The following is a 19,829-nucleotide window of genomic DNA, read 5'->3' as shown; positions in this document are numbered from 1 at the left end:
TACCTGGAGGTCAGGTGGGATATTCTGGAGCATATTAAATGGCACTATACCTATGTTAAACAATTGAATCGAGCCCTAGCTGTTTATTTTGAAGTAAAACAAATTGTTGTCTAGGGTTGATTGCCTGCTCACCAGATCTCCATTAGCTTTAATAAGAGATTGGACACAATTTTATAAGCCAGCATCTTCATTTTAGATGCCCAGTTTTGGATCTGAATCCAACCAATGAGGTCTTTCATCCATGTGATTTTTAGTAACACCTCAGACCTTAAGACTGACTTCATGCTCTAATTGAGGTTTTGTCACTCTTAAGTCCTTGAGTTGTTGGATTTCTTTTAGGACATTTGAACTATTTGAAATAAATAACTCAACTGTTATTTATGGTACCAAACTTCAGCAGTTTTACAATGATACCGTTGCTAGTATTTTGCTTCAAAGAACTCAAAATAATGTGTTTATCTTCCATGCCTGGAAAAAAAAAGCATATTGGCATTGTATCTCTTGTTAATTTAAAGGAAAAATATATGGATTTAGATACGTTTTAGTTGTGTAAATAAGGTAGAGATTGTGCTAAAAATCAGATCTCTTAATGTGTATTTTGGAGTGTATCTATAGCAAGTTTCTATGAATGGGTGGTATGTTTGCATTTCTCTGCTGTTACTAGTTTGGGAATGTCTTTTCTAACATCAAAGAATCGTGTGTTTTCATAACTTGAAAGCTGTAATTTAAATCTCCAGATGCTTGTAGTTCTCTTAGGCCATCTCCTACCTTAGTTGCATGCGAATAGCTCAAGTGTAGAATATTGTTGTATAGGTTGGTTCTGAGCTGATGTGTAAAAAAAAATTTGAAAGCTTTTCTTAATAGTTAACATACATGAAAACAACAACAATAAAACAGTTTCATCTTTAATATGCCCACAGTGTTTGATACCAAGCAAACACTAGTATTTATCTGATGATAATTTTAGCCTGTTGTGTTAAAATAATAGCTTTAAAACATACATTGTATAATATGTAGCAGGCGCTTTTCACTGTAACTGTTGGCCAAGGGAGAAATGACTCCCCAGCTCTTGCACCTTGCAGTGGTTTGGCCCCAAAGATGTGGGCAATGCAGATGATCAGGGTACCTGAGGAATTTGTTGGCACTGCTGGGAGCACCAGGACATCCCACACAGCCATTTGAGTTGTTAGCTTCACCGCTTTCCAAACCAAGTCATATACCTGCAGGATGAAAGGAGAAGAGAAATCTTTTTTGCATTTTGCCAGTGCTTTGGAGAAACTTTGAAACATGGTTATGACGTAAGGATTTACTGGAGCAGAAGATGGACAAGATATAGATAGATTGTGAAAAACATTCTTGAACACAACTTTTTAAAAGCAGTGATATTTCACTTTTTTAGAATTTAACTCTGTTAATATATATGTAAACATGAGATGTGTTATTTTTATATATCTGTGCTAAGTCCAGGGAAAAGGGAGAAAATGAGCTAGTAACTCATGTATAGACTTAAAGTGCTGTCAGCCTTTCACATTTTGATGTAACTTCACACAGCCTTTCTTTTAATGTAGCAAATTTGATGGAATTCTTTGCTGGTAATGAATAGTAAGAATGCCAAGAAAATAAATGTTGTTTTTTGTTTTCATTTGTTTTTGTGTGTGTCTAGTTTCTGTATAGGTCTTCCATCTCTTGTTTCTTCCTCATGGAGTGGGATGGTGGGAGTGGATATAAGAGTAGTTCAGGTTAAACTTAAATCTACGTATGAGGTATAATGCAATTGTATAGTATTTGTTTAGTACGTTCTGTTTAAGTTATCCATTGCTCACTTAATAACATATGAACTATTTTGTTAAATTACATTCTGCAGAAAACGGTAGAGCTTTTTCTTAAGCCTGTACTAGGAATAACGTCAAATGAAAAAATTATTTTTTATCAGATATGATTATATGAAAGCACAACCTTCTGAGAAAATGCATCTAGCAGTGGTTGCCTGTGGTGAAAGACTGGAGGAGACTGTTACTATGTTGAGATCAGCAATTATCTTCAGCATCAAACCGCTCCAGTTTCATATTTTTGCTGAGGACCAATTGCATGAGAGTTTCAAAGATATAGTAAGTACCCACAACATTTATTTAATTATTTTTTAGTACAACTGGAGTAATACCTAACAGTTTCTCTACTACTTGGGCAGTAGTTGTTGAATATAATGCTAGAATTCTAAGTGCCAGGGTTCTAAGAAAATATTCAAGTCCTTCATAATGTTCAGTGGGGATTTCTTTTTCCTTCTGAATCAGCCTTACATCGTTTGAACAGAAGGAAACCTTGGTTTGTGAAGATGTTAGATGTGGTTGTCTAATCTTAGAGACATCCAGTTAATTAATATAATGTTGACTGGAGTGACAGTATTAGAAGCTGACTGGTATATAGCTGTGGAGGATTTTCTTATTTTTGTGCTTAAAATGTCATACTTTGAGTAATTATGACAAAATTGGGTAAGGCTATTTTGAATTGAGAAAGACTTCATTGATGTTTCTCCTGTGGAAACTAATGGGGAAAAAATGTTTGATGTATTTACTTCCTGTAAATAATAATTATTTTACTTGCACTTGTGTATGTGCTCTGATATGATGTGTTTTATTCATAGTGTCCTGCAGATGCCACTTTTTATTCAAGTAGGTTGAGTAGTTGACAGATTTTTGTAGTTCAGGGCACATTTCTGCTTTGGAAGAGAGGTGTTGCAGTGGTATTCAATTATTAATTTAAATGGGAAGTGATTTCTTTTTCATAATAAAATTGAATGCTAGTAATTTTTCTGTGATCTTTTCATCTAGCTTGATGACTTACCGTATGAAGGAAAAATTAATTACACATTATATCCAATAACATTTCCTACTGAGAGTGCGACAGAATGGAAGAAATTGTTTAAACCATGTGCTTCACAAAGACTGTTCTTGCCAGTAAGTTTCTTCTGTTGTTGGACAGCACAGAAGTCTGTGTATCAAGCTATCTTTGGTAATCTAATTTCTGCTTAGTTTTAAATAAAGAACTACTACTACTCATAAAAGTCACCTTTGTGACCTTCTTAAAAACAAAAACAAAAAACTCTGAAATTACCATTTTTTCTGAGGCACTTTGGAATAAAATTCCTTTTCTTACTTCCTGCGTTATGGCACTATATCCTTAGTGCTATAGGTTATGTCATCCTTTCAGAGGTATGAAGGATTTATCACACATCTCTTCATTCATTTAGAAAGTTTCTTGCTTTCCCAAGTCTGAGAAGTGTCAGGAGAATGAATCAAGAAATAGCCTACTGTTACCAGAGTGTTTTGTATAGCCTTTTCTTTGCTAATCTAAGATTCTTCAGAAATCATGCTTCAGGCTAAATGAATTGTAGCAGTGGCAGCTATCTCCCAAATACTGTCACTTCTTGGGGACCTTTACATTTCCCCCATTGTTTGAATAGATGTGTAGCAAAGCAAGGGAAGGGTGCAGGAAGTTAGGAGCTTCTGTTAGTCCAATGTTTCACCTGGCCCACAACCTACTCCTGAGGAACCCCACTATATAAAATAAAGACTTTGTGTTAGTGTCCTATGTAAAACCTGTTTCACTCTACAAAAATTCTTCAAAATGGGACAAGGGGAAATAACAAATTTCTGACTGAGACACATCAGTCTAACATGAACGTATTTGCATGTGACCAAAATGCACTAAAATGTGTAAACTGCAGTAGCTTGTTTGATGAAGTTCAGTAAAATTGTCTTCTTTTAAACTTTTCTCTCACACAGTTAATCCTCAAAAACGTGGATTCACTATTGTATGTTGATACTGACATCCTGTTTTTGAGACCTGTCGATGATATTTGGTCTTTCCTGAGAAAGTTCAACTCCACCCAGATTGCTGCAATGGCACCAGAACATGAAGAACCTCGTATCGGGTGGTACAATCGCTTTGCTCGGCATCCCTATTATGGAGTAACTGGAATAAATTCTGGAGTCATGTTAATGAATATGACACGTATCAGAAGAAAATATTTCAAGGTATGTATGTTGTCTTTATTGCAATTTCTATTTTCTACAACTTTTAATTCCAATTCTGTTTGAAATCCACCTGGGACAGTATTTTTCAAAACATTTTTCTTGTAACTGGAATTGTGATCTAAAAATAAGCTGTGTCTAAAATGGTATTTAACTTCTAATTTTTAAAAATGTCATTCACTGCAAGGCTTGAAATTCTTGAATTGTAAGTCCGTTTGTTTTATTTTTCCTTAGTTCTGGAGTATCATGTGGCTGGATACAGTCTGTTGCTATAAATTACGTTTCTCAGTAGATAGCCTACTTTTCTTTCTTCACTGCAGAGATCATCAGAAACAGTTTATGTATACTGTAAACTAACTTGAAAAATGTGTGTATAAAGTAATATGACCAGGAGGTGGTGCTAAAGCATTTAGTAACTTATTTTAACTGTACTATTTGTAAATTTTGATCTTTGAAATTGTAACCAGGTGATGATCAGCTTAAGTGTCTTTTGATTTACTTTGCAGTCATAATTTCTGTAGAGAAATAACTTCATTTAAGTACTATAGCAGCATGTGCAGCAACAGAAGTGGTCATTGCTTCACAGATTTTTCTGATATGCTTCAAACACAAATAGAGAAGCAGTATTGTGTGATTATGCTAGGGGAAAAAGTACTTCTCTCTGTTCTTCTTTTTTTTAAAAAAAAATCTGCATTGAAATAGCAAGACGTTTGATTGGGAAAAATAATCATAGTCAAAAACTACGGGAAGGTACAGCCTTAGGAGTGGCAATATAAATTTGCAGTAGATGTTACTTTTTTCACATATTTCCATTTTAATAAATGTTTGGCTTCTGTCTTAACATGCTTGCACTGCCTTGTTGTTATGGAAATGCAGGGAATTTAAGAAAAATAAGAAATAGACTTCCTCAGCTGTAGTTAAAGTATAATGTTACAGTAGCTGTAATTTTCCCTGGTATAACTGTAGCTGCAGCTACCTGTACCTCTTGCTTGATACAGAAGTAAGAAAAAGTGTTCTGTATACCTTTTTTTTTTTTTCTAGTATGCAGCTTTTAACATGGTTGCTGAGAACCTGTTTCTTGCACTAACTTAATCTTTTTTGTTCACTTTCTAAGCCTATTTCCCCTTGCTTTTGTCCTCCTGTACATTTCTTTGAAGTGTGATTGTCTTGAGCAAGAAACTGATCTAATGGTTGGATGCATGGTGTTGCATATATGGGTTTTATAGGCCAGCTGAAATAGTTTGAAATGCCTTCTTTGGATATAGTTCTTAATTTTAAAATGCTGTTTCAGTATCTTTCAGGTACTTGTATAACAAATGACAAGCGTCTATCTGTGGACGTTCATTCCAGGTGTTTTACCTGTGTGTTGTATGAATATAGTGTGATCATTGCACAGTGTATAGCTGGAGAAAAGACTAAAACTGGATAAAGAAGCTTCAGATGTGTCATGCCTGCCTGGTGTCATCTTTGCAAAGCAGCAGTTAGGTGATAGAATGTGGAATATGCAAGAATATTTAGGAGATGGAAGCGGTAATATCACGTGACTTTATATTTGTATACATATAGCGGATTTATATACATCTGGTGGATGTAATCTTTCTGGATTTCAGTCAGGGCTTTGATATTGTCACTCACAGCATCCTTCTGGACAAATTGTCCAACTGTGAGCTGAACAGGTTTATGCTACACTGGGTGACGAACAGGCTCAACAACAGAGTTTAAAGGGTTGTAGTGAATGATGCTACTTATGGCTGGTGGCCTGTCATTAGCTGTGTTCCCCAGGGAACACAGCTAATGTTCTGGGGTTAGTTCTGTTGAATGTTTTTCTCAATGATCTGGATGCTGAAGTGGAATGCATCCTTAGCAAATTTGCTGATGATTCAAAATGGGAGCTGCTGTTGACTCGCTGGAGGCGAGGGCCCTTGCAGAGGGGTCTAGATAGATTGGAGTATTGGGCAATCATCAGTGACATGAAATTTAACAAGGGTAAGTGCAGGGTGCTGCATCTGGGATGGAGCAATGCTAGACACAGGCACAGACTGGGAGATGAGCAGCTGGAGAACTCTGCAGAAGGGAACCTGGTGGTGCTGGTTGGTGGTAGGCTCAATGTGAGCCAGCAGTGTGTCCTGGCAGCCAAAAGGGCAAACTGCATTTTGGGGTGCATTAAGTACAGTATATCCAGCTGGTCAAAAGAGGTGATTCTCCCACTGTGTTTAGTGTTGGTGCAGCCTCACTATGAGTATTGTGTACAGTTCTGGTCTCCACAGTATAAAAAGGATGTTTAGGTCCTTGAAAGTGTCCAGAGGAAGGCAACAAAGCTGGTAAAAGGTCTGGAAGGCATGTGTTGTGAAGAGATGCTGAAGACTATTGGGTTGTCAAGTCTGGAGAAAAGGAAGCTGAGAGGCAACCTCTTTGCTCTCTGCATCTTCCTGAGGAGGCAAAGCACAGAGGGAGGTGTCGGTCTCTGCTCCCTGGTGATGGATGCACGGGAGCTGCACAAGGCTGCGCCAGGGGAGGTTCATCAGACAAGATACTAAGACAAATTTCCTTACTCTGAGGGTGGTTGAACACTGGAACAGACTTTCTAGAGAGGTGGTCGATGCCCCAAACCTGTCAATGTTCAAGAGACGTTTGAGCAATGCCCTCAGTAATATGCTTGAAGTTTTGGTTAGCCCTGAAGTGGTCAGGCAGTTGGACTTGATAATCTTTGAAGGTCCCTTCCAACTGAACTGTTCTATAGATATAGAGACTTTTAAACTGGAAGGGATATAGCAAACGCTGCAGAGATGGTATGGTGCTTTAACAAAAAGCCCTAAAGGCTGTGTGAAAAGAGAGTTGTGACCTTTATCAAATTCATATGGAAACATGAGTGTTGCTATACTTAGTGTTATAGTAGGCACTCAAGGAAAGCAATGAGGTCTTACAAGATCAGACAAACACCAGACAATAACTCCAGGTAGTGTGTACAAAGGAGAGGTATGTGTGTATGTTTAGACAAAAGCAGAGAGTCAATAATACCTAAGCCATTATATACAATTTTTGTGACCACTCAGTATTGCTTAAGGCTGTAGTTCTGAGAAATGTGGTAAGCCAGTGCAGAAGCTAATTCGTTCTAGAAGGAAAGTTACCATCTCTTTTCAGCAGCTTTTCACTGCTTTTCTTGCTTGCTTTGTCCTTGCCTCTGTTGTTTGTTGGACTCTTCCATGATCCAGCTAAATTTGGTAACAGGTGAGAAAAGAAATCCTTCTGCTGGTTTAGTAAAGTAAATCAGTGCACGCACTCTCTCTCTCTCTCTCTCTCTCTCTCTCTCTCTCTCTCTCACTCTCACTCTCACTCTCTCTCTCAAGTTCTAGGCACTACAATAGTAACACAAGAACAAGATGGAGTCATGTAACCAGAAGGAAGAGAACTCGCTCTCATATGGCATTAATGAAATTATAAATTGGTTAATGGTTTGTGGAACTGCACTTACAGTTTTCTTTAGATATTACTTTATGATCTGAGTATGTTTCGTCAACTTTACATCCTCCTACAAGCATTAAGAGGAAGATAACCATACGTTGTTCCAGACAAAATGTGACAGCCCTTCTGACTTCAGGCTTAGCCAGGCACAAGTCTTTTGGGATATAATTCAGTAATGATCAAACTAATTAAAGCAAAGCATATTATCCAAAAACACTGAAGATACCATCTTAACATTGTTATGGATATTTTGTTTGTACTTCTGCTCTTACAAGTTTTGTTTCACTCAAAAAGCTGACATTTGGAGGGTTCATAGAGCTTGCCTATATCAGATTGATGGTATCTAGCACAGAATTTTATTTTTTTGGTAAACCTCTCTAACCTTTTTTCTAATTTGTTGGATATTGGAGATACGGTTTATATTCTCAGATCCTTTAAGGATAATCCTAGTTATTTATTTCATATTTACTTGAGTAACTTTCAAAACGTAGTTCTATTATCAGTTCTGATCGAGCTCGAGCATTCTGCTTCTCACTCTGACCTCACTACCAAGTGAAGTAGAATTATACAGAAGGAGGTTATATAACTGTTCAAGGAATTTCTCCTGCTCAGTGATTCCTACACTGGCTTCATTACACGTCAGGGTTAATAAATTAATATTTAATTATTTTCTATTTATGCAAAGGTTATTGAAACATTAGAATTTCCGATTCTGATATCTAATAACACTATTTGTCAAGTAGTACTGCTTCTAGATGCCTGGCGATGTGATATATGCTCTTACCCGCTTTTTATCTCCTTGGGATACATTCTGCTATATAAACTATACAAGCTAAATGAAAATCATATGAATTAATGGTTTTAACAATATTAAATAATATCATTATGGGTTGCTCTAAAACTTTTTTTTTTGCTTCTTTATACTCTTATCATAGGTATCCTGGTAATGGAATTAAATTAGCTCACGGTTCTTGATCCTTAGCATTGAGTACAAGTTCAAACCTTAGGTCAATATTCCGTGGACGGCAAAGTCCATGTGAGGGACCAATCACTGTGCTTCAGTCTAATTGACTTGCTTTTGAAGGGTTTTAGCCTGGTATTTGGTCTGAGTTTTCTTTTGTTTAATCACATTGCACTGAGCCTAATGAGAATTCTTGCTAGAGACAAATTATCTTGTGCATTTCTTACGTGGTGTCAAATACTTGCAAGCAATCATAGTCATTATTTTTTAAGGGCAGAAGGGACCATAATATCATTCTGTTTGGCTTCTTACATCATACAACCTATAGATCTTTTTTTTTCTGTATTAATTCCTGTCTGAAATCTGATAGCGTTTCTTTTTCAGTCTTCATTTCTAAAAACCCTTCATATTTAATGGCTGAAATGATTTGAGGAAAAGCTAAAAGCTGAACTGCTAGTGTTTCTCCTTTCTAGTTTGCCAGTGGAAATGTTGTATCCTGGGGTCCTGGGTAGTCTTTTTGGTTTTGTAATGGGATGGTTTTGTATTCAAATTCCAAACAATACTGGAGTTCTGGTTTTATTTATTTTTTTATTATTATTAATGACTTTGATTAAAAAGAATCATGACTATAATCCTGTACTCATTCAGGAATCTTCTCCCTTTGAGACCTATTGTTATTCCATCCTCAATCTCCAAACTCAAGTAGAAAGTAAAGAGCGAGCAGCCTTGTTCCTTTTTTTTGTTGTAGTTGAGCTTAAAGGTGGTGTAAAGATATGAAATTAGTTTTAGAATATGTAACTTGTTATACCGCAAATAATATTTTTTTGTGGTAATGTGGAGTTAGCATAGGCCAGCTCACTCCAAGTAGCACCTCCTCAGCCAAGCCTTAGAAGAACTTTTTCCTTTGAGCTGTGATTTTGCTGAATCAACAATTTGGGAAATAAGCAACAGCTGTTGATTTAGAGCCATGCTGCCTTTTGCAAGAGAAAAGTTGTGTCTTTGCTCTGGAAGTTCAAGTTCAGTAACTAAAAAAAACCTCAGTGAAAATTCTTTCAAAACCTTTGAAGGATATATGTGGTTTTATACCTTGCTTTACAGCTAGTCTTTTTAGCTGCATTTTGAATTATTAAATAACTTTATATTGATCATTTTGAAACTTTTAAAGGCAGCTTTAAAACCTGTGTATGCTATCAGTTTGTGATAAAGATGCAGAAAGCGTGAAATCTGAAGTGTGGAGATTTTAAACGGTGCCCATCTACTTGGCACACATCTATTAAAGTCTGGTTTTGTGTTAGATTCTACTGCTGTATAAAACAACAACAACAACAAAACAAGAAAAAAAGCTTGCTATTTCTTAGATGTTTTAAGATTTTTAGATATTTCTTACATGTATTAAGATGTATTAAGATTTTAGATATTTCTTAGATGTATTAAGATGTTTTAGAGGGAAATCTTAAGACAATTTAATATGGAATAGTAGGAAATGTGTATAGTTTTGCTTATCATAAGATAATTAAACGAGAAATAAAGTATATTGGAAATGTCCATAACTGTGTTTTCCCTAAACGTGGTCATTTAAAAAATAAATATATAAACATGTATAAAACATTTGAGACTTGTAGCTCTGGAAAGCAAGTTACAAATTCTATTGGGCATTTCCTTCTTCATAGGTATAGTTATCTTGAATGCGTAAATGTTTTTCTTTGTTTAATAGAACGACATGACAACAGTCCGGTTACAGTGGGGAGAAATTCTTATGCCTCTGCTGAAGAAGTACAAGTTAAACATAACATGGGGTGATCAGGATCTATTGAATATTATGTTTTTTCACAATCCAGGTAAATCCACATTATTTTTAAGTCCAGCATAATAAAGTTGATCTTTTGTTTGACATTTAAAAAATGAGAAAAATAGTTTTAGCAGACTTTTCAGTGGAAATGTGCAAGAGACTTTTCTTTTTTTCCTTTTCTAAAAAACTTTTTTTTAGGTTGAGAAACAAAACGGAAGCTTGCTAGAGTTTGACTTGTTGTTTTGAAACAACTGTACAGAAGTTCATGAAGTACTATTAACAACAACAACAACAAAATCACAGAAAAACGAATGCATCTCCTGAAAAAAATGTCAATACTTAATCCAGAGCTTTCTCTCTTTTTTTTTTCTGTACAGAAAGTCTGTATGTCTTTCCTTGCCAATGGAATTATCGGCCTGACCACTGCATTTATGGAAGCAATTGTAAGGAAGCTGAAGAAGAAGGTATATTTATTCTTCATGGAAACAGAGGTGTTTACCATGATGATAAACAACCAACTTTTAGGGCTGTCTATGAAGCAATAAAAAATGTAAGTGTGTCCAGAATTTTACTTTGTACAAAGTTATTTTGCATGTATTTTATCTACAGTGCTGCATGTACTTTGTTGGTTTGGTTGATACCTTCCTTGCAAAGTAATGCTTTTCCTCTTTGGAGTAATTTTTAAGTATTTCACCAGTTTGTGGTTTACTGTTTGGATGGAATTCCAGTTTATTCATCTTGTGATTAACATCATCTGAAATTTTGTGTGGCTAATGTCTAGGTTAGGATTCTAAAATGTTGCCTGCAACTGTGATGTTTGAAAAACTTGTTTCCCATTTACTAAATATGTTTTATAAACTGTTTGTACAGCCATGTGGAGATTGGACTAAGCTTTATTTTTCTGGAGATTTTAAAAACCAGAAAGAACCCTTTTTCCTCCCAAAGTTTTCATATGCTTGCTGCATTTTAACATTTAATTGTACCAAGATTTGCATGGTAGAAAATACTTTGATTTTGTTTCACCTTTTCTGGAGATTCAGTGTATTAATATGTTGCTGTTCCTTTAAATAGTAAATGCAACAACTTCTTTTCATTCTGCAAATAAGTCATCTAATAAACTATTTATCACTACATTGGTATACTCGCTGAAGAGCTGTAAAATTTAGCACTGATGCACATTTTAATGTAGCAGGCTATTGTGTGCATATAACCTTCAAAAATCAATAGTATATTTTAATGGTGCTTTATCACGTGTCGTCATATGGATATAAAAATGAGGAAAAGTACTTATGGGGGTCTGAGAATACATTGCAGGGAAAGTGAATGTGTTTCCATAAAAATAAGATTTCTTTGTTTCCTTTGAGCATTGTCAAAAACAGAAGAAAAAAATATTTGTTTTTATTTATAATCCCATTTGCTTTATGTATGTGTCAGAGAAAGTGTATAGAACAGTGCTGATCCAGTGGTAATAAGATGAACAAAATTGTTACTTTGAAATGCTGTTTAGCTTTTCATTTTTTTTATTTAAAAAATATAGCACTATAATATTAATGACTTCTTTATTTCATGTCCATGTTAAACATAGTATGTGTTTGACCATCATTCAGTTTAATGAAACTTTCTGCTTTCAGTAGTACTACTTGCTTGTCATACTGTTGTTTCATTATAATTGGATAAGACTTGTACTCCTTAAATTTTAAGATGTTCAGGAAAGTTGCTGGTCAACAAAGAAATAACCAGAAATCATTTTAGATTTGAAAATTTTTAATTTAAAAAGGTAATTTTAAATGTCCTCCATGCTTATGGAATTCATTTGCTTATTTTTAAACAAACAAAAGTTCGCTTGTTAGGCATGTTATTTAAATCATTTGAGAATATTTATATACCTTAGAGATCATTTTTCAAATAGTTTCCAGAAGCTGAGAGTTCTTTGAAACGTTTACTAACCAATAAAAAAGATCTTCAAAGGCCTTTTAATAAAATTATTTACTAGCTCTGGACAATGACAGTGTTCTATTATTAACTTTAATGTTTTCTTATCATTACAGTATACGTTTGGAGATGATCTAGTTCATTCCCTGTTGCAGCCCCTAGAACTGGAGTTACAGAAAACAATGCATACCTACTGTGGAAGAGTATACAAAGTGTTCATAAAGCAGCTAAAGAAAAGCATAAGGGACTTGTCTGTCAGAAGATCAAAGGGAAGGTGATTCTAACTGCAAGCTCTTAAATCAAGAGACTGAATTAACATACTGGTCAAAAGGTGCAACAGTTCTAATGTGGCTTGAATCGGCTCTTAACGTGCCCAGATAGGAGTTTACTAGCCCACGTAAAAATGAAGAAAATATTCATGTAATGAAGAACAGTGACTTTTTCTGCAAAGGTGACTTTTGGCTCTTTTGAAGTTTAATCACTGCTAGTGTTTATCTTGGATCTGATGATTTGGGTGTTACTGACTTCTAAGGTCAGTAGTTTTAGTCTGCTTAATTCAGTTATCTCTAATGATCAGAAAAACAAGGGAGAGGTGAAGATGGCTCAGTTTGGAAGTGTACCTCATTGTCTAAAATTCTGTTAAACTGTGAATGTAGCAATAACCAAGTCAGCCGCACTAACTTCACTTTAAAGGTGTGAGCACAAAGTTGTTTACAAGTGCAGAAAATACTCTGTTTTCAAAGAAATGTGATATTAATCATTGACAATCTGTGTGCCTTTATGGTCATCTCTTACATGTTGGAATCCTGTTTTGACAATCTTGTTTTGCTTATTGTAGATGTAAACTGCACACTATAAATAGGATTTTCTGAGACATGAATAGTATGTGATACTAGTTTTCTCTGTCTGTAGATACTGAGACTTTTAAAAATATAACAGCATTTGTTTTAGTATTGTTGAACCATCTATCCCAAATGATATATCCGAGTTGAGGGGGTTTTATATTTTAGCAACAATTCAATATGAAGTTATTTTTCTTACAATACTTTTTAAAACTTAAATGCTTTTGCAGCTTTATAGGATGTTTTGGAAGTAGAAAAAATGGTGGAAAGCTGCCCCTGTTGTATTTTTGTACTAAGAATCATTACTTGATGATTGTTACAGAGTATTTAGTACCTAAAATTGAAGAACTGTAGTAAAAGTTCTGATGTTTCATCAGATTGTATTAGGTTTTTTTTTTTTTTTTTTTTTTTTTTTTTTTTTGAGATATATCCTGCATATTTTTTAATAACATGGCTTTAAAATAGTTTTGGGCCAGACCCTCGACTGTATGCATTAATGTCAATAAGGTGATACTGATTTACAACAGATAAGGATTAGGCTTTCTTTAGATATCTTAGTGAAAAAAACATGTTCTGTTTATGTAATCGAATTTCTTTTTAGAGAGAAGCATGAAGAAAGAGGCTGACTGTAATGTTACAGTAAAATATTTAAACATGCATGGTATGAAATGTATTTGTAAAATATACTTGAACTGAACTTGGATAAACTGAGATGAAGTCTTCATAAAGTAAGTTTTCAGATTCCAGAAGATTCAGATACCTGTGTGGTGAACCTTGGAGGATCCACTCACTGACTTGCACCTTCATCCCAACTACGTTTGAGAAGTTTAATTTTTGTGGCTGTTTCTTTGCCAAAGGCAGACTGGCTCTGAATCTCAGATCTGTGTGAGCTGACCTGGATGAATGCTTTAGCAGTACAGAAGCACACTCCATTGTAAGCAGAGTTTGTATTCTGCTCCTTATCTCCCTGCTGGATCAGGGTGTAAATTTATATGATGGTAAACACAAAGTCTGCTGCGCATGTAGTTACTGTTTCTTTTCCTTCTTATACATAATCTTTTGAAGTCTGAAACTCTAGAAATCCATGTGAAGGTGAATACTGTTATTATCTGATTTTCCAGCATGCAATACATTATTTTTTTACATAAATACTGATTTTATATCAATCTGTCTTCAGTTTCTTTTTTCACTTGTACTATGTTTGTGTTTACAAATTCTTTCATTTGGCCTGTTTTTTTCTGCATTTTTTCAGAAACTTTCAGTTTGGACTCGATTTTTAGTATGGTGTTTGCATGTGAAGACGCTACTTAAAACCCTGTGAACTATTTAGAAAAAAAAAAGTATAATGTGAACATCAGCAGCAACCTTTCCAGTTAAATTTCAGTTTATGGGATTAGAGTAAAAAGGTTAATATTGGAACTTATAATAGAATAAAAAATCTTACTTGGTTTGTATTTCAAGACACATTTACTTAGCATTTTATAAATAGCAAGAAAATATTGCCATATGCCATTGACTTTGTGTACGTATACAATATAAATTTAAGCTTCTCACCCTCAACTCTCCATTGCCAAGTAACTCACACAAACATTTTAGAAAACTTAAAAAACAAACAAACAAAAAGAAACACTGAAGTGCTGAGTAGCTTCCACAAGTACCTCTCCAGAATATTTGTTGTTTTTGAATATATCTCTGTAATTCTATAATCACTATTAAGTTTAGAAAAATTATCTACCTTGAAAAACAAATCTGATTTACAGAGAAAACCATTAGAGACAGTAATAATGAAGACAGAAAAAATGATGTACTATGGTAGGAAACTAGTTATACTCTGAAGCATTTCAATGCTTGGTTTCTAAAGTTATATACATATAAATTTATAAACTTAAATTTGGTCTGCAAATCTTTATTGCTGCCTAGTTTTAGAAACTTTTTTGCAGACATTAACTGAATAGGGCCATATGAATTATAGAACTTTAGAAATCCCATTATTATTCTATTATAATATTTAATGCTGATAGGTTTTATTGAAAAATGTAAACATGCACATTCAGGTTAAATTAAGATAAATCTTCATAGTGTTTGATTTCTCTTTTCGACTTGTTACCATTAATAAATCTATATTTAAAAGGGGTCACAGTCTCACGGTAGAAGAGTTCTATTTGAAGATGTTCTCATTTATATGAAATCCTACCTATCTTTGTAGATGGCATGAAATGCAGGCTATCCATTAATGATACTGAAACATCCTTATATACGGAACGTGTACCTATGCCTTTTAACAAGGCTTTATAAGCCTTATGAAAATCTTTCCAGTTATTTGTAATTTTGCCAAAATTCAGACAAAGTGACATTGGTGCCCAGCCTTTTAAAACTGTAAGCTTTTGAATTAAATTTAGAAAGGTTAAGAAAAGAGGTTTAGAAGGATTTTTTTTAAACAATACTTTCCTAAAAAGGAATTGCCTTTTGATGTTTTTGACCTAAATTTTGTCGATCTATAAACCTCTAGCAAATTGCTGTTTGGAATACAGAAGTGTCAGTCTTTTCCAATTTGTACCAGGTTTCTGTCTATACTGAACACATTTCCAGCCATACCAGATTTCCACACTTCTCTTTGGGAAATTTCCATAACAGATGACTGAGAAGTCAGTCACCTTTCTTCTACTCCTCCAAATTAAACCACCCATCTAGACAGTATGGAAGAAGAAATAACTGCAACGCAATGGTAGAAGGAGAGAAGGGTCTACATGGATTGTTGAGAAACAGAATATGTGAGGCAGAGATGGCGTAATGAAATGTGTATATGATTGGGCTCCTTTATTTGGAGTGAAAATTGGAAAGAAGCAAGGCTGGTTATTCACTGCCATTTACAGATGTGATGTGATTTGTCAAGGGGAGGAACTAAGGGATAAAATCAGTCTTCTACTTTTTATTTGTAGGAAAACAGATTTGTTTTTTCCTGCCTGGTTTAAAAAGGGGTCTCCAAACACATGGGTGTGTCTAGAACCTCCATTACTTAGTAGTCTTAAGTTGTTTTACATTGTCTACTTTCTGTTTCAAATTAAAATATCTACCTCTATTAAGCAGTTTTAACTGTCTGTTTTATTAACTAAATAAAACTATTTTTGACCCACTTAAGTGGTGTATTCCTATATAATGTAAACTAATGTATAAGCTACTCGTCTCCAATTATTTTTAAATAAATTTTAAATTTTGAGTAACTAGTATTTTCACTTTCTCTGCTGTCATATCTGGTGTCATTATCATAACTCTACCTTTCCTGCCCACCTTTCTGCTTTCTAAAAGGATGAAACTTAGAATAGCTCCAGTCATTTTGTGTATTAAAATAAGTTGCAGAGAACTGTAATGTGAGCTTTTTCTTTATTCGTAGGAAGCGGATTCTTCATACTTGTACTATGCTACAGAAGAAAGGGCAAGATACTTCTTTTCACCACGGATCTTGGAACAGATCTTAGATGTCTAATGCTCTGTCACTATCAGCTTTAGCACTTCTTCCTGTGCACAGAAATGCTCAGAAGTAATGTCATAACTCATATTTTTCAAAAGGAACCTTATGTATGTTTCTAATCTCTTTGGATCTTCTAAAGAGATATGTTCTCTTTTTTTTTTTTTTTTAACTTCTGTCAAATTGAATTTATACAAGTTGGAGAAGAAATTTTGCACAAATAACAGCTAGGTTATTTGCTCAAACTGCCCAGGTGAACAAAACATGAACCCAGTAAGTTTTTTTTTTTTTTTTTTATTTTTTATAAATATACAAATTGCTTAATTTTTATGGAGGCAAAGGAGCAGGTCTTCCCTGTGTCCTTAAAGACAAGTCAGCAGGGGAGAAGACCAGCCTGGCTGAACAGAGAGCTGTGGCTAGAGCTGAGGAAAGAAGAGAGGGTTTATGACCTTTGGAAGAAGGAGCAGGCCACTCGGGCGGACCACAAAGATGTCATGAGGCTGTGCGGGGAGAAAGCTAGAAGGGCCAAAGCCCAGCTGGAGCTCAATCTGACTAATGTCATTAAGGACAAAAACAAATGTTTTTATAAATACATAAGAAAAGGAGGATTAAGCAAAATCTACACCCTTTATTGGACGTGGGGGGAAACAGTGACAGGAGATGAGGAAAGGGCTGAGGTACTTAATGCCTTCTTTGCCTCAGTCTTCAGTAGTAGGACCAGTTGTTCTCTGGGTACCCAGCCCCCTGAGCTAGAAGATAGGAACAGAAACCAGAGTGAAGCACTTGTAATCTGTGAGGTGGTAGTCAGTGATGTGCTACTCCACTTAGATGTATGCAAGTCTGGGGGGCCAGATGGGATCAACCCAAGGGTAATGAAGGAGTAGGTGGAAGTGCCCATCAAGCCACTTTCCATCGTGTATAAGCAGTCCTGGCTATCACGGGAGGCTGCAGCTGACTGTCAGCTAGCAAATGTGATGCTCATCTACAAGAAGGCCTGGAAGGAAGATCCAGGGGACTACAGGCCTGTCAGTTGCACCTGCTGACTGCTTATGGCTTGGACAGGTGTACACTTTGCTGGGTAAAAACTGGCTGGGTGGCCAGACCCAAAGAGCTGTGGTGAATGAAGTTACATCCAGTTGCAGGCTGATCCCCAGTGGTGTCCTCCAGAGCTCAGTACTGGGGCCAGTTCTCTTCAATTAATTTTCATTGATGGTCTGGATCAGGGAATTGAGTGCACCTTCAGTAAGTTCACTGATGACACCAAGTTGGGTGGGAGTGTTGATCTGCTTGAGGGTAGGAAGGCTCTGCAGAGGGATCTGGATAGTCTGGAGGCCAAGGCCAACTGTATGAGGTTCAACGAGCCTAAGTGCCAGGTCTTGCACTTGGGGCACAACAACCCCATGCAGCGCTACACTCTAGGAGAATGGGTGGAAAGCTGCATGGCAGAAAGGGACCTGGGGGTGTTGGTCTATAGTTGGTGAATATGAGCCAGCAGTGTGCCCAGGTGGCCAAGAAGGCCAACAGCGTCCTGGCTTGTGTCAGAAACAGTGCGCTCAGCAGGACCAGGGAGGTGATTGTCCCCCTGTACTCGGCTCTGGTGAGGCTGCACCTCAAATACTGCGTTCAGTTTTGGGCCCCTCAGTACAAGAAGGACATCAAGGTGCTCAAGCGAGTCCAGAGAAGGGCAATGAAGCTGGTGAGGGGTCTGGAGAACAAGTCTTATGAGGGGCAGCTGAGAGAACTGGGGTTGTTTACCCTAGAGAAAACAAGGCTTAGGGAAGACCTTAACGCTCTCTACAGCTGCCTCAAAGGAGGTTTATGGCGGGGTGAGGGTTGGTCTCTTTTCCCAAGCACCAAGTGATAACACAAGAGGAAATGGCTTCATGTTGCACCAGCAGAGGTTTGGGCTGGATATTAGGAAAAAAATTCTTCAGTTAAGGGGTTGTGAAGCATTGGAACATCCTGCCCAGGGAAGTGGTTGAGTTACCATCACTGGAGGTATTCAAAAGATATGTAGATGTGTTGCTTAGGGACATGGTTTAGTGTTAGATTTGGCAGTGCTAGGTTAATGGTTGAACTTCATGATCTTGGAGGTCTTTTCCAATGTAAATGGTTCTATAATTCTATAATTCTGAATTTCAATTAATTTCCAAATCTTTAATAATGACGGATAATTTTCAGTAGAACTGCAGGTTACCTCACAGTTGCCTGGTAATCCTAGTAGATTACTAGAAATTATTACTCAGCTTTAAAACCAGAAGATATTTGCAGAGGTAATACTGAAATTTTCACTTCAGGAGTTGAGGAGAAATTTTCATTTTGAAGTAGTTCTCAAAATATCCACTTAGCTACCCACTTAGTGGATTTATACTAGAACAGCTAGTGCTCCAAGATATTCAGGAAATTACAGACTTGTGGTTCTTCAATGCTTTTTTAAGCCTTTGTGGGCCTATTAAAATTTTAAGTTTCTGGAAGAAATATCAAGTAACCAGAAATTACTGAATTGAAGAAGTTATGTTTTGTTTCTTCAGTTTTACTGTTACTTTATGCACAGCAGCAGTCAATTCTTTAGAGAATCCTCATTTAAACTCATGAATGTGCATCTTCCTGAATATTTGCTAGCAAATTTCCATGATTTTTCTTTCCTTTCTCCCTCCCCCCTGCACTTCTTTTAAAAGGTAATCACTATGCTCTTCTTTCATTTGAATGCTTTCAATTTTTTTCTTTTATGTCCATATCTTATGAATCTTAATGTTCTGCCAGTCACATGCAGACATATTTCACTACAGCAGTTCACATTAAATCAATTTGTAATGTTCATATGAATTGCTTTAAAATACAAAAGTAGATGTAGAAGTTATCGTGTACTGCAAATACTTGTCATTGAGTTAATGAGTATTTAGGGCATATTTTTTTTCAGGTTTCCAAGAAAATGAAAGCAATATAATCAGTTTTAACTCCTAATTTACAATTAGAAAATTAATTTTTAGTCAAAGCTGATATTTTAGTATTAAAAATCTGTAATTTTTAGTGTAGCTGATAATAATGCTAACCTACTGTTTCTCACTGAGCAGGTGATGCATAGGGGGCACTGCTTGCCTCTTAGATACTGTGAATTTCAGAAGTAGTGCAGTTTCTGACCAGCCATTGGTACTCATATTTTGTCATCTAAAAGTATTCCCTTATGTTTTATTTTATGGTTTTGTTTTACATTGTTATGCCATGGTTAATGGTACCCAAGAGGAGTCAGGATTGCAAATCTAAAACCAAGAAATAAAACCCACTTTGCTATTCAGGGTATGAGTGTTATGCACTGTATTTGTCTCTTGATTAGTTGTTTTGTTTT

The 19,829-nt window shown here is 35.8% G+C and overlaps 1 protein-coding gene across 2 annotated transcripts in view; it reads left to right on the top strand.

The window, feature by feature from the left end:
- GXYLT1 (glucoside xylosyltransferase 1) overlaps positions 1–16,238 on the top strand; it is a 32,532-nt gene extending 16,294 nt beyond the window's left edge. For both annotated transcript variants that reach the window (XM_035341707.1, XM_035341714.1), the window contains 7 exons: positions 1,934–2,108; positions 2,829–2,954; positions 3,783–4,034; positions 10,169–10,292; positions 10,621–10,793; positions 12,292–15,816; positions 15,965–16,238. In XM_035341707.1, coding sequence (XP_035197598.1) covers positions 1,934–2,108; positions 2,829–2,954; positions 3,783–4,034; positions 10,169–10,292; positions 10,621–10,793; positions 12,292–12,453 — 1,012 coding nt within the window. In that variant the 3' untranslated portion in view covers positions 12,454–15,816; positions 15,965–16,238. The remainder of the gene's footprint in view (positions 1–1,933; positions 2,109–2,828; positions 2,955–3,782; positions 4,035–10,168; positions 10,293–10,620; positions 10,794–12,291; positions 15,817–15,964) is intronic.
- Positions 16,239–19,829: the final 3,591 nt, after the last annotated feature.

Source organism: Oxyura jamaicensis, chromosome 1 (assembly GCF_011077185.1).
Source record: "Oxyura jamaicensis isolate SHBP4307 breed ruddy duck chromosome 1, BPBGC_Ojam_1.0, whole genome shotgun sequence".
Lineage (NCBI taxonomy): Eukaryota > Metazoa > Chordata > Aves > Anseriformes > Anatidae > Oxyura > Oxyura jamaicensis.
Note: the sequence above shows the minus strand (reverse complement) of the source record. Positions and strands in the feature narration are given on the sequence as shown.